General features: G+C 40.4%; 1 protein-coding gene across 1 annotated transcript in view; it reads left to right on the plus strand.

The window, feature by feature from the left end:
- The window catches only part of SLC1A3 (solute carrier family 1 member 3), an 81,359-nt gene that overhangs the window by 53,561 nt on the left and 12,462 nt on the right, over positions 1–15,336 (plus strand). The window contains exons 4-5 of the mRNA XM_038402828.2: positions 5,810–6,014; positions 7,881–7,923. Coding sequence (XP_038258756.1) covers positions 5,810–6,014; positions 7,881–7,923 — 248 coding nt within the window. The remainder of the gene's footprint in view (positions 1–5,809; positions 6,015–7,880; positions 7,924–15,336) is intronic.

A 15,336-nucleotide genomic window follows, 5' to 3' on the forward strand; every position in this document is an offset into this window, starting at 1 on the left:
CTTCCTAATAACTGGGTTCCCTCCCCTTGAGAAGTATCCTCAGTGTGAGATGATACCATGACATCGTCTGAAAGGAGGATCCCAACTATGGGATCATTTCTCTCTATTCCAGTTTGATGTTTTCCTTGCCCGAGACTTTCATCCTCCTCAACGGCACAGAGGCCATCAGACTGGGGTGGGACTGGTCTACTGTGTCCCAGAAAGTCTCATCTATGTATCTTTCTGTCTCCTTAGCTCCTCCAATTCAGCCACTCTGTTCTCAGGAGTCCATACTTGGTCTCTGAGAGCCTTTTCTCCTTGAACCGAATGCAACACATATGCCATCTGCTTACAAGGCAGGAAATCATACATGCTGTATTCAGTGCAATAAACCAAATAACCCCCACTCTGCTGCTGGACTTCTGCCTGCATTCTTTTTAACTCCTGCAGCTTTTTTGTTTTGCTTTTTGTTTGGTGGGAGGGTGACTTCGGGGTGGTGTTTATTGGCCTAAGTTTAGAGATTGTTAGGTCTATCTGGCTCTCTCGCTCCCACTCTAAACTCTCTCCTAAAACTCCTGTTTGCTGCTCCCGGTTGCTAGCTCCACTGGTCACTTAGGAGCTGGCTTTTAAACCCCTGTTTTCCCTAAGTTAGCCCCCACCCCTGATTAATGGCTCCTAAATAGATTAGGGATCAAAGCATTGTTAAGAAGCTCTTACTTTTGTCTAGCAGGCCGCTAGCTTAGCACACAGTCCCCCGAACGGGCCACACTATACTCTACAGTCAAGCAGCAAGAACACAAATAGACAACAAACTCCCCACAAGGGTCACCTAATTGCTCCTCCTTCACCTGGAGAGCTCCCTCGCAATACCCCACTGTTTGCTGATCCTGGTCTCTAGCTGCTGATCAGCAATAATCTTTATGTTCAGCTGTTCTATCAAATTCTGCTCATGTATGTAGAAAAGCTAAAAGATCAAGGGCAGAAATATATCTTTGATGGACTATGATGTACTGGCATATTAAAGGTAGATGTGAGCTTGAACCAGATTTGAAAAGTTCACTACCCCAACTTTGGGGTATTTAAAATCCATCATTTGATCAGGATGCCCATTTTTCAGCTTGACCCCAACTCTAATCAAATGGAAGCACATTCCAAAGTTGCAGGACTGGATGGAGAAGCCTTGCCTCTTAAGATTATATCCTGGAGCAGTCAGCAGCTCCATAGGCACTGACTTTAAGTGCTATGATGAAAATATCTACGTATTATATTTGTGGTGTTATTGAGGAGCACAAAAAAAGATCACATATTTTATCATCAGTCTCTGGTTAGTTCTTTACCTTATTACAACACAAAACTACAAATTAGCTTACACCCATCTCAGAACAACTTTACTGAGCCCTGTTTGCAATTATTAAGAAAATAAAATAATAATAATTAATAATCCAACTGGGTTTAAGAAAATCACCAAAGCACAGCCCTAGGCTAATTTGTATGGCTGTGATCTGGTTGGGAAGGAATAAAATAGTGGCTGGTGGTCAATCATTTTTGGTAAGATGCAGTCTGTAATTACTGTATGCCCATAATTAACTACAACTCTTTGCACTCTCTCTAAATTACCATACTTGTTGCTACCTTTCCTAGTTCTCAAAACATTTTGTTCAATTTCCTCTCTTACACCTTTGTTAGGGAGTGATGTACTGCTTTGCCCTTTGTTCCAAGCACCCTGGAGAACTGCTTGTTATGTCTTTATTTCAGCCACAGTATGACTGATTCACACTCATTTCAGAAGAGGAGCAGAGAGTATATGAAGTGGAGGGCAGGAATCTAGGTTTGTTTTGAATCTTAGAAACCTCTTTCCCCCAACATGATTCCCATTCAGCCTGTGTGTGTGTGTGGATACAAAAATTACAGGCACTCTGCTCACAGTTGCCTTGACAACATCAAGGCATTCTTGTTTATGGTCACCAGTGGGCCTGCAAGTTTCCCAGGCCCATGGGGAAGGGGAGGGCATACGAAGAAGAAGAAGATGGAGCAGAGATGAATGAGATGGCAGAGTAGTTGAGAGCCAGCAGCCATGTGGGAGAGCGAGCTGCGAGCAGGATTAAAGGGGCACATACATCTCCACAGAACAATGGGAGCTTTTGCTGGCTTTCTTTGGAAGAAAAGAATATGTGCACAATGGCCTGTGACACATAAAAGCCTCAGAGCTAACTTTATTGCTTCTCCATTAAGGACTTTGCCAGAGACCCATTCAGCCCTAAGCAGCTTCATCAACCCTTAAAAATAATTAAGAAAATAAAACCTTTCATTCTTTCTTGCTTTAAAAAATCTGAATTATTTTGGATAATTTTTTTAGTGTTGACACGATTAAAGCTGTTGAAAGCTTTGGGCTCAATCCTGCAAAGTGCCAGCAGCTTCTCATGAGGTGCTGAGTGCCCTTTGCTCCCAATGACTTCAGAAGAGATGAGGATACTCAGCACCGTCCAGGAGGTGCTCTGAGGTGGAAATTTGCCTCCTCCTCATATAGCGAAACATGATCATTTGTTAATATTTGTCTCTCAACACTCTATCTTGAACATTTATTTTAGTACTCTTAAAGGTCAAGATCAGGGGGCAGAGCAGTCAGTTCCTCCTTGCCTCAAACTTGAAAATCCTTTGTCTGAAGAAGAAAAGCATGAATAAGACCAGAACAACTGAAATACAAGGCAACATCACAGCATGATCGCGGAATAGGAAGCCAAGTTGGAAAGCAGCTTAGTAAGAAAAGAATATGACTCCCGGTACCTACTCAGAGTCTCATCCAAAACCCACTGAAGCCAATGGAAAAAAACTCCCATTGACTTCACTGGGCTCTGGATCAGCCCCTTTGGGTATGTCTATTCTAATAAAAGACCCAGGGCTGACCTAGGTCAGCAGACTCAGGTTCACAGAGCTTGGACTACAGGGCTATAAAATTGCAGTGTAGACATTCAGGCTTGAGTTGGAACCTGGACTCTGAGTACCTGCAAGGGGAGCATTCCAGAACTCAGGCTCCAGCCCAAGCCCAAATATCTACACTGCAATTTTATAGCCCGGCAGCCTAAACTCTATGAGCCAGAGTCGGCTGACCTGGTCCAGCTGCAGCTGAGCCACAGATCTTTTATTGTAGTGTAGATATACTGTAAGACAACAAATCCAACTCATCACACTACCCCCATGCCAGTACAACAATGAAATATAATCATAGGGTCTGATTCTGCAAAAGTGTTGATCACCTCCAGAAAGGTGTTGAGCAGCCCCAATTCCCACAGACTTTGGGAGCTGAGGCCACTCAGCCCCTGGGTATCTGGCCAGTGGTACAAGGAGATGGTAAAACCTATAAAAGCATCAAGAGGCCAAACCTACAAAATCTCCGGGAGTTGAAGGCACTCAGCATTAGCCCCCAAGTCACCTGGCAAGAGCAGGACAGTATCTCCTGACAGAGGATATAACAAAGACTATACCTGATCTTAGCTAAAATGCAGAGGAAAAAAATAAACAGCATACTGTTACTTGTTTCGTAATATAGTACAAGGGGAATAAGAACATACGATCATTTAAACTCAAAATACATAAGCAAAGTTTTGAACAAATTGACTTAAAAAGTGAATATAAATTTATTCTTGATTTTGTTAATCTCACATTTTCTTTCTATCTTTGTTAATTATACATTTTTTTATCACACTGAAGAACTAAAAATAACATAATCCTAACAAATCCCATCTGATATAAAAATTGCACATGTTCATTATGGAACCAAAAAGGGCCAACAATTACTAACTTTGTATTTAGACATATTAGTAAAGTAGAGTGAATATTTGAATTCTTTTGTGGAACTTTGGGGTGAGGGGAAAGCAATCCCCATTCCTAGATAAAAGGGTTTTTATGATTTACTTCCTATTTAAAACAACAATACTACTACTTTGAACTCACTAGTATATAACATACAAGGATCTCAAAGCACATAACAAATATGGAATTAGATTTCACAACATCACAGTGAGGTACCAAAGGCAAGTATTATTACCCCATTTTACAGATAAATTATCTGAGGCACAGAGGAGTGACACACCATATATTCCAAAGGTTGGATTCCCATTTGACAATGCAATTTGTGCCTGTAAAATTTTGTCCTTGCATTAGAAGTATACGTAGAAGTATAAAACAGTATAAAAATATGTCAGTATAGCAATCTCCTTCTGCATCATTTTGTGGGTGCAATTTTTACATAAAAAAGGAAGTGCAAATGAAAGGTTAGGCCTAAGTGACATGATCAAATTTACACCAGATGTCTGTTGCAGAGCCAAGAATGGAACCCAGGTCTCTCTTTTGATCTTAGTTACATCAGCGTACATCTAGGGTAATTCCCTTGTAACTCCAAACAGTGCATATGTACAGCAATTACAATATATAATAAATTTTACAAAAACTAATCAGTTTAACTAGGTTATGGATCTTGTTTTAGCTTTGCACATTATTTATGTTCAGATTCTTTATATTCATGGCAGTCCTTTTTTTATATGTTGCATGTTTATATGTTTACCTATGAGATAGGTTCTCTGAGCACAAAATGGGTGCCTTTCACTGTACTTCATAAATTCAAAGACAGATATAAATGAAGAGACAATGCTCAGATACTACGGTGATTGGTATCAATGTAAGAACCTAGAAAGGCAGCAGACAGAAACAGTAGATACCCTAGGCTAGATAATGCCCAACACTATGTGAATCCATAAGGAGGAGATGGAGAGGTATAGAGATCCTTGCCCATCCCTTGCATCATTCCACAGGTGGTAGGTACAAATTCAATGGAAGCATTATTACTGATTTTAAATAGCTGCGTTAGCATCCCAAATGCAGACTGGGAAGGCGTTTCACCCCTTAAAGTGGTTACAGGAGGAGCAGTAACCATATCTGTTGAAAGAGTGGATCAACCACCCCAACTGTGCACTTCCTAGGATCCTTTGGAAATTCTTACTTAGGGAGCCACAGTTCCTCTTGGGCCTCCTACTACAGAGAGGCTCCTCCACTTGAAAACCACAATCTGACCCTGTTTGTGCAACCCAGTGAACAAATGATTAAGTAGCTGCCACAGTGGGCACCCTGGTACCCACATTAAATCAGAATTGCACTAAGATCAGCCAAGTGTTAGGATTAATGTCTCAAACTTTTGGGATGCCTACAAAAGACTCCAAATGTTTAATTCGTACAATCGCAAGGATTTTCTGAATTAAGCTAATGGCACTTAATCTATTTGAATCTCCCATGGCTTGGCCCAGAGGTAAACCCAGGTCATTGTACTAAACAGTTAAGAACGGCACTCCATGCACACACACTTCTATAAACACATCAGGTAGTCAATATTGTGTGAAGGTACTCTGTGATTTCTTCCCTGCCATTCCAGATTAAGTGCAGCAGATTTCTATGAAGCATTTTTGGATTATGCTTAATCTGATAACCAAAACTCAATGTATTATCTCTGTGGTACAAAGGAATTGCCACATCGGATCAGGCCAATGGTCACTCTAGTTCCGTATCCTGATTCCAACAGTTGCTAAAACCAGATAATTCAGAGGAGAGTTAAGCTCTCCTAACAGATAATTATGTAATAACAAGCATGGGGGGTGGGGCATGTAACAATAGCAGCACTACCTGTGAAGGGGAACAGAGTAGTTTTACTAGGCCAGTATAACTTGGGTTGCTTTAAACGTACTTGTTATCAGAACTCCTCTCACAAAGCCTCAGGTTGCTGAGTTTACAATCTTTACTCACAGTTTTATGAGGTGAATGTCCTTGTGCTTAAATTTATTAGGAACGGCTGCCCTGGATAGTAAAGCATCAGGGAAGATGGGAATGCGAGCAATAGTCTACTACATGAGTACTACGATCATTGCTGTAATAATTGGTATAATCATTGTGGTCATCATCCACCCTGGAAAAGGTACAAAGGAAAATATGCACAGAGAAGGCAAAATTATGCAAGTGACAGCAGCAGATGCCTTTCTTGACTTAATCAGGTATGGCTATTATATTGTACATCTTCTGTTGCAATGGCAACAACAGCAATATTTAGATGTACATCACAAGGAAAATTAACATAGAAAACTAGCCAAACTTCATTTGAAGCTGGTGATGCCAACAGTGTCATTACAAAATACAGAACTAGCACAGTAAGTACTTTCAAATAAGCAGCCGAACAAAGTGGCAAGGGAAGAAACTGCTTTTAAAATTCAAAGCAATGTTGTGCTCAGAAACCTGCTTTATTGCCTCCACAAGTTCCTCTCCTCCCCCTCCCCATACTACAACTTCTAACACCAAGTTCCTCTCTTCTCCTTTACCCCCTACTCTAACAAGAATCTCATTCCCCCTGAATCTATTCATTTAGTCATTCATCTTACTTTACATGGCAGCCCCTGCTTTGGGGCCATATGGTTACCTTTGCTCAATTTGCATGGAGAAGAGAGAGAAACTAGGGGAAAGTAGGTAAAATGCATGGAAGAATGGAGCAGAAGCAATGTAGCCTGTTTTCTCCAAGCTGAAAGAAACTCTGCAGTGCCATTTCTGTCCAACCGATGTTCCACAGGTGTGCCAGGGAGTGGGGAAGCAGATAATGAATGTGAACGCAATGGCTTTACCACCAAGAAATTCAGAAGAAGTTCATGCTTTGTTAACTCCAGCGGAGAGGGTCACAGAGCACAGACATGGATGGAGGCCTCCAAGAGCCAGATTGCCAGGAAAGGGGTCTCCAGAATGGAGCAAGAAGAGGCTTTCACTCACCAAGATAATTAAATTTCAGCATTGTGGAAAAAACACTTGTAATACATATAAAATATTACTCTAAATTACTGTATGCCATGTGAAATGTACTTTAAACATTAGAAAGAGAGCTGTATGAACAGATTTTTCAGTTTGCTCGCAATTTCAAAAAATAATAAAAATATTGTTTTGGATCACATGAAAAATAAAGGTTTCAGAGTAGCAGCCGTGTTAGTCTGTATTCGCAAAAAGAAAAGGAGTACTTGTGGCACCTTAGAGACTAACAAATTTATTAGAGCATAAGCTTTCGTGAGCTACAGCTCACTTCATCGGATGAATTTTTTTTCAAAATTTTAGGCAAACTGAAAACTGAAAAAAAATTGCTTTGGGTCAAACAAAATGAAACATTTTTGAACATTTTTGAACATTAATGTTTTTTTAATTTAAAAAAGTAAAATAAAAGGAACTTTCAAAACGAAAAGTCATTTCAGATAAAAAAATTGAAACACTTTGTTTGGAAAGTGTCAAAACAAAATGTTTCAATATTTTGGGGGGAATTTTGTTAGGTTGGTTTTTTTTTTTACTGAAACAATTTGGCAAAATTGATGTGAATGTGTGAAATGTGTCACTGAATCTGCATCATTTGCTGAAAAAAATGTTTTGGTCAAAAAATTTCATCCAGCTCTAATTAGGAAAACATATTGACTATTCCCTTTTAGTAATCACAATACCCTAGATTGTATGACTGTCAAAATGTCAGCAGTTTTCATTTGAAAAGAAGTGGAGTTGTATTACATATTGAGCAAAGTTAATCTGTATCCAGATCATTTTAATAAATACCTATACCAAAAAAGAGTCAGTTCAGACCCTCTAATCACGTTCATTTGGCAAACCCATCAAAATTCTGTTATGTAGGATTTGAAACACAGTTCTTTACTCGCTTGCCCAAACGATCCAAAATTTTGTCCTGAAAAGGTAATAAGGCCCTATTCACTATAACATATACACATGTATTTTTTCATCTTAGTGATCCTTCAGTAATCAGTTTATCCCCATCAGCTGAGCTACTGGTTAATATGTTGCTAGAATGTGATTAATATTTCTGACATTTTATCTCCTTTTCACAGAAACATGTTCCCTCCAAACTTGGTGGAAGCCTGCTTTAAACAGGTAAAAATGTGCTGTTATTTCTAATTGAAACTCCAGTGTGGTATCTTTCATGTAGTAAATTAAAGACTGAAATGTTATTAATGTATTTTTAAGGAACAGCCAATGATTTTGCTTGTCCTTACAGCAATCATGGTTCTTACATGTACTATTATTTTTCAGCTAAAGAAAATGAACTAAAATGGGTGTTTGTTTTTGTTCATTTGTACAGTGGTACTTGTTGTGAGAACTGGGAAAACCCACCTGGGCCAGCAAGCTCAAAAATTAAAACTTCTCCAGATTTGCATGATTCATGAGCCAAAGGCAAGCTTAATGAAAATCAATGGAGAATTTTCTTTTCAAAGACAATATTGGGCTCAGGGGGATGAAGAGATGGTGAATAATCAATGTACTATTGGTACAAAGGCTGGAACACATCCAGGAATATCACATGGGAAGTCTGAAAAGAACATAGGTTGGAAGTAGAGGAGCCAACTCTGCACACTTCAAAAGCAAAGCATATAGGTCAAATTAATATAAAGCATTGCTTGTACTTCTCACTTACTGCCTGATGATAAGGCAGGAATGCCACTTAATTGTTACTTATTGTGTTCCTCCACCTGTAGTCTAGCCCTAACCAACATTCCTGTTAAAAGGGAAAAATAAAAGAGACTAGTGAGATTTTTAAATTCCCTTAAAAACCTTTGGCGGGCAATACATGAATAGAGTGAGCTTTCTATATATATATTGTGACGGGGCAAGGCCAGATGGCTATAGAAAAGTAGTGGGAGATAGATATATTAGCTCCAGGCTAAACAAATCCCCGATACCAGGATAAGTGAAATGACAGCTGCTCCAGGTCAATTAAGAACTTTCCAGAAGGCAGAGAGAAGGCTAGGTTGATTGGGACACCTGAAGCCAATCAGGGGCTGGCTAAAACTAGTTAAAAGCCTCCCAGTTAGTCAGGTGGGTGTGCATGTCAGGAGCTGTGGGAGGAAGTTGTGCTGTTGGAGAGGCTGTGTAGTACACACCATATCAGGCACAAGGAAGGAGGCCCTGAGGTAAGGGTGAAGTGGAGCTTGAGGAAGTGAGGGCTGCTGTGGGGGAAGTACCCAGGGAATTGTACATGTCATGTTTCTAAAAGGTTAGCTACCATAGATGATACTATTATGGTCTCTGGGCTGGAGCCCGGAGTAGAGGGTGGGCCCGGGCTCCCCCCCGCCACCTTTGCTCCCTGATTAATCACTGAAACTGGGAGACAACAGAGACTGTGCAAGGAAGGATAACTTCTCCTCACCTCCCTCACTGGCTTATGATGAAAATGGCTCAGTAGACTGTTACCCTTGTCTCTAGAGAGAGAAGGGTTACATGCAGGGTCACAGTGAGCCTCTGAGGCTAGCGAAATCCGCCAGGAAACGCGGGACCCACGGAGGCAAGGACAGAGCTTTGTCACAATATATATTGCCATGAATATGATTATTTCTTTCTGATACTGTAGTTTCTCATCTTTAGCTGATGCTATACAGCATTCATTAGTACAGTGTTTCTCAAATTTTTGTACTGGTGACCCCTTCACATAACACGCCTCTGAGTGCGACCCCCCTTATAAATTAAAAACACTTTTAAATATATTGAATACCGTTAGAAATGCTGGATGCAAAGCGGGGTTTGGAAGGGAGGCTGACAGCTCATGACCCCCCATGAAATAACCTCACAATCCCCTGAGGGGTCCCAACCCCCAGTTTGAGAACCCCTCATTATGTATCAGAAACTTTGCCTGGAGCCATAGCTGTATCTTGAGGCTTTTCTATGCCTTACAATATCTTTAAAATGTCTCACCTTCATGTGCTCAGCACTCAAGGGGTCTAGTTTTAGTGAATAGCCTCAGTAACACTCCAAGCTACCATGGAAAAGAGTTCTGAACAAACACCTCAATGAGGCCAGTTTAAATGACTGATAGCAGTGAACAGCAAAGTAGTTCATATTTGTTGTTTTAAACCCAATATATGCAAGGAGATTTTATCTTAAGTATGAGAGTTAAATTTTTATTTAAATGCACAATTTCCACTCTATACAATGCAAGAACTGTTATGCAAATAAAAATGTTCTGTAGGTTTTGTTGACAAACATATCATGTTTCTCAATTTACTTACAGTATAGAAGAGTTGCCAGAAATAGCTGAATAAATAGGAGATATTTAAGGACAATTGTTTCTGGCTGGTCCCTTTCATCATTAGACTGTGCTTACTGAGAAAGCATCTCTTTAAATCTATCCATATCGGTGTTATTAATGTTTAAATCATACCCTTGAACTTTGAATCAAGTAAGACAGATACAATACAATGTGACTTTTAGAAACTAGAAATTATTTTATTATCAAATCTGTAATATAAATATCAAACCATTTCACAGCAGAAGAAATTATGGACCAGATTTACAAAGCTATTTAGACATCAAAATACAGTGGCCCTATACATTCTTTTCAAAAATTTACCTTAAGGTTTTTGGTGTGTTTCTCAGAAGACTTGTGAAGAAGGTATTATTTAACTTGCACAGTCTGATTCACTAACATTCTAAGTATTAGCATAAAGACTGAAAATTCTGACTCATATATTTCATAATCCTTTGCTCCCAAGAGATTACAATGATGTGTGGCTGCAGAAATTTGGAAACCATAATTGCCATCAACTCAATATCCAAATTGCCATCAAATCTGCATCAAAATCAAGCAGTTCTGATAATCTTTTGAAAAATAAGATTATATGGTGAATTCTGTGGTCACACGGTTCTCAGCTCTGTTGTCTCCTTCAAAAATGAATATATTTGCTTGAAGAGATTTGCCGAATATGCACTAGAGCCTTTTTTTTCTTTATCCTGCTAGCCCACACAGGAAATAATGTAGTGAAATATATTGAGGTTTTATTCCCGTGCCTTACATACAAGCACTGTATAATGATTCTGCTTGAATCATTGGGGTTTGAATCTATGACCTTCAGCACTGGAAACATGAGCCTTTACCTTTGAATTAAAAGAGTAGTTCTATTAAGCAGCGGTGGAGCAGACCAGTTACTTCCAAATTTTGTACTCCGCCTCTCATGGGCTACAGCCCATGCCCATATATATATATGATATATACATATCAACTATTAATGGTATGCTACAATACTGTGATAGACGACATTATATTGTCCTTACTGTGACTCGTTTCCTTGAGATGGATGCTTGTTTTCCATTTGCATGACTGAGGAAAGCAGGAGAAAGGGGAACGTAATGCAGGAACGTAATCCCCATTCTGCTCTTGCTTCCGCTTCCCTTTCCACCCTTCAGCCCTTTGACCACCCCCACCTCCTATTCTGTCCCCCTCCCTTCTCTATCAGCAAAACCCTGAGGCAACAAGCTGCTGCCTCCTCTCCCTGCACTCCCCCTATCTGCTGGCAGGTATCTCCACAAGAGCTGCACCAGCAAGAGGGGTGATGGAGCAGACAGACTCTCTGCACTCAGTGCCAACACCACAGCAGCCACTGGTGGGCGGGGGAGTCACTAAGGGCAAAAAAGCCCTGCTCGGTCCCTGTTGGGTGCATGCGTGGGAAGTATGTCAGAGCTGGGAAAACCCTGCCAACAAATTCCCAGCAAAACTGTAGCACAAGGTTGTCAGGCCCCCACTACTGGGCTCTAGCCCCACAGTCTGAGGGAGCCTATAGTGGACTTTTATGTGGACCAGGCATTAGAGAGGGACAAAGACCCACACTGCCCTGGTGTGTCAAGCTGGAAAGAAAGGTGCTGACACATAGATTTTGTCAGGAAATTTAAAGTGCTCTCCCCCTCCCCAATAAATCAGTTTTACCACCTCTAGCCCCCTGCTTTTCCTCAGGCAGTTCATCATCACTACCAACCTCCCATTCTAATCTAGGCAATACACTTCCCTAGATGTTTGGGAATAGCCTAGATCACTGTTTTTTGTGTTACTCTCTTCTCCTACTGTGGAAGAACACATATACTACTACCTCCCTGTCTCTCTCAGCATCTCTTGCAGTGCATCAATAACAGGTTCAGATCAGTGCTAGCCCCATAGGGTTAAACCAAATTGTGTGAGTCTTTACACCTGTTGTGTACATCCATGTGATAAGTGTCAGTCTTCAATCCACTGTACATTGACAACTTTCTATCGGTTTATATTAGCAGTGGATGAATCTCAAAAGATTCAGTTCCAGTAAGTATCCAGATAGCTCAGATGCTTATCTGAAGCTTAGATGAATTTATTCAAACTCTTCTCCATTCATAATCCCCATATTCTCTCTCACTCATGACATTCTAATAGATCCCTGGCACTGCCTTCTATCTCTGACCCTGATCCCTTCATTTCTTTTCCTCCCCTAAATTTGAAGAGCCTATGGTATGACCCAGAAGAATTAGCAACCTGCAGCTGCTGTTCACATTCTGAGGCTATGTCACAGGGGCGAGGGAGACCAAGATGAACTGGATGGCCATCGGGAAGGAAAGGAAGCACAAGAGCCTGTGGGATGGTCAGCATTTTGGCAGTTTTCACTTGAAAATAAGTGGCATCTGAAGACTATTGAAGTATCACAAAGAGAAATTTGTGGCACCTAATGTTGGAAATCAAGAAAGTCTGACATAAGAGAATGGCAAGGTTCATCCTGCTAACTGTATTTTTTCTGAACCTGTTCACCCATTTATTATTATTCTTTCCTGCAAGTCTCTGCACAATGGAACATAAGTGTTAAACATACAAGAAGACACATTAAGTATATCAATATGATGCTAGCTATTGTGTGCACTTATAATAGCTGGTTGAGATATATTGCAGCTACTGTTAAGATGCCTGATTCATTAATGCTTCCATAAATAATTTAGTATGATTAAAATGTGCATCACAAAGTCTGCATGAAATTAAGAGAAATGCTGAATCATGAATCTGAGGTACCATTTTTCTTATGTTTCTTATTTTTGCTCTTATAGTGTATTTCACATTGGTAGTGGCAGGTTAGGAGGTTTGAGCTGGTACGATGGTCACCATTAAAAAATATTTCACCAAAAGTTATACCACGTATCCAAGTCACCAAATTTACATTATATTCTAATTGCATTATCTCACATACCATGGTGTTATCTGTGTTGGTAAAAACTGAATTTTAATAGTAACCATTTTATGTCACTATCTTTTTTGCAAGTTAATTACTGAAGTGTTCGACTACACTAGTATGAGGTTGCTAATTTAAATGTCATGCAGTAAATTCAAATCAAATTGCTTTCAATGGTTTGTGTCACCAAATACAGTGATAATTCATTTTAGTATGTAAGACAATCAATACTGTTTGTTTTCATACTAGGATAATTTAATTAAAATTAAACTTGAAATATATTATTCATTACTGAAATAACACCATAGTTTGCAAAAGTCCAATAATGCCATTATTTTAATCTCTATTATGCTATCAAGGAAAAAAAGGCTGTACCTTGAAACGAAGGGGCCATATCCTCAGCTGGTATAAATTAGCATAGCTCCATTGACTTGTGAGGATCTCTGGCCCATCATGTATTGGTAACTTGGACATGGTGTATTACTGCCAAAAATTTAACAACCTAGTTTTCCTGATACACCAGTCTTGCAATGCCTTTCTTACATGAATAGCCTTAACTCTCATGAGTAGTCCCATTGAAGAAATAGTCAAAAGTGTAAAGACTCGCAGTATCAGGAAGTAAGATATTTTTAAATCTACTAGAGCTCAGTTTTCAGAGTAGCAGCTGTGTTAGTCTGTATTCGCAAAAAGAAAAGGAGTACTTGTGGCACCTTAGTCTCTAAGGTGCCACAAGTACTCCTTTTCTTAGAGCTCAGTTTAACACTGTAATTTATAGAAATATCCTCACCCAGCCTCCAATATATATAGCTTGTGCCTTTCCCTTCACATAAGGGCCCACACAGATAACCTAGTCATCCTCCCACTGAGATGCAATAGCTGCCTACTTAAAAGTAACCATCTTCTGGTTCCCAGCTTGGACTGATAAGGGCTGGGATTTATTAGCAGTTCAGACACTGCATCTCAGTTAAAGAAACTGATTTGTTGTATAAACCTCACACTGGAACTAAAGGGGTTAAGGAGCAACTCAGGGCCCATGTGACTCTACCCAGCCCCACCTGCAAAAGTGTGCCAGCTGGAGGTGGAGCAGAAGGGACCTGATAGGGCAGGGAGAAAAAGCTATCTTGAGAGCTCCTGAAGAAGGGCTCTGCAGAAACCTTTTCCCTGAGGGAAAGAGCCTGTCTGCTGAGCCCAGAGGGGCTGAAGGTTCAATTATTCTCTTCTTCTTTCACTACTTTGAGGCAAACTGTAAGGCTTTGGTGAGAGAGTGGGTGGTAGAAAGTGGTCTCGGAGACAGCTTTAAGGCAGTCCTGGGTGCTGGACATTGGTGCCTCTTACAAGACCCTGGGTCACAGACTAGTGGAGTAGGGAGCCTGGGTTCCTTTACGAATCCCCCTTGTTAAGAAGGGCATGAAAATCCTCACTTCCAGACTCTCCCTCGGGGAAGGAAACGGAGGGTATAGACCTTTAGAATCCTGGAGCAGGGATTGGACACCCAGAGGGATCAATAGATAGACTGAGGGTGGGGGACACCATGTCTTCCTTAGGACTCTATCAACCTGCAAATAAATAAGACTGATGGGTGACTTGACTGAAGGATCGTGACTGTAGCCAAGGGGAAATATTGGAAGTGGGGCAAGCAAAGGCCTAGCCCCCTAACCACTAGGTGATGCCACCAATGAACACCGTCCATCACAGACGGTCACAAAGCAGTTGCTCCTGGAAATGTTGCTGCTATTGGTACTCCTACATAAATGGCAGCAAGACTTGTTGAACAGCAGCCTGGGGTTGATGCTGATCACTCAGCAAATCAATCATCGATTTCAAGACCTCCTACATTTACTCCCTTTGTGAAGAAGCTGTTTCATCTTGTCCTGACACTATCTGTATGCAGGTGGAGTTTCTACCCTGCTCCTAACACAATACACTCATTGGCTGCAGGCCAAACTTATCCTCTTCTTAGGATTTCCTTGATTGTAACCTAAAAGGCAACAATAAAACATAAACCTCAGTCTATATTTTCTTCTGAGACCAACTAGAATTCTTCCCTGCACTAATACTGTGTCTTACACCCTAGTTTTGTGTGCCTCAGAATGACATCCATTATCCACTCAGACCTTTCATATATCCTGGTTTGGCATTAAAAGGTTGACATAATCTTGCTGACAGGGTGAGTCAGCAGAAAAGATCTACATTTGTGCAGGGTTCTAGCATCTGACATCAGGAAGAATCAGCAGAAGAGTTCTGAATGTCTCTGTATGGTCCTTGAACTTGATACCCTATTTCATGCCCTTAAAGATAATATTATCTAATAAAGGATCAAGTGTTTCCCTCTATTGAA

Source organism: Dermochelys coriacea, chromosome 5 (genome assembly GCF_009764565.3).
Source record: "Dermochelys coriacea isolate rDerCor1 chromosome 5, rDerCor1.pri.v4, whole genome shotgun sequence".
Taxonomy (NCBI): domain Eukaryota; kingdom Metazoa; phylum Chordata; order Testudines; family Dermochelyidae; genus Dermochelys; species Dermochelys coriacea.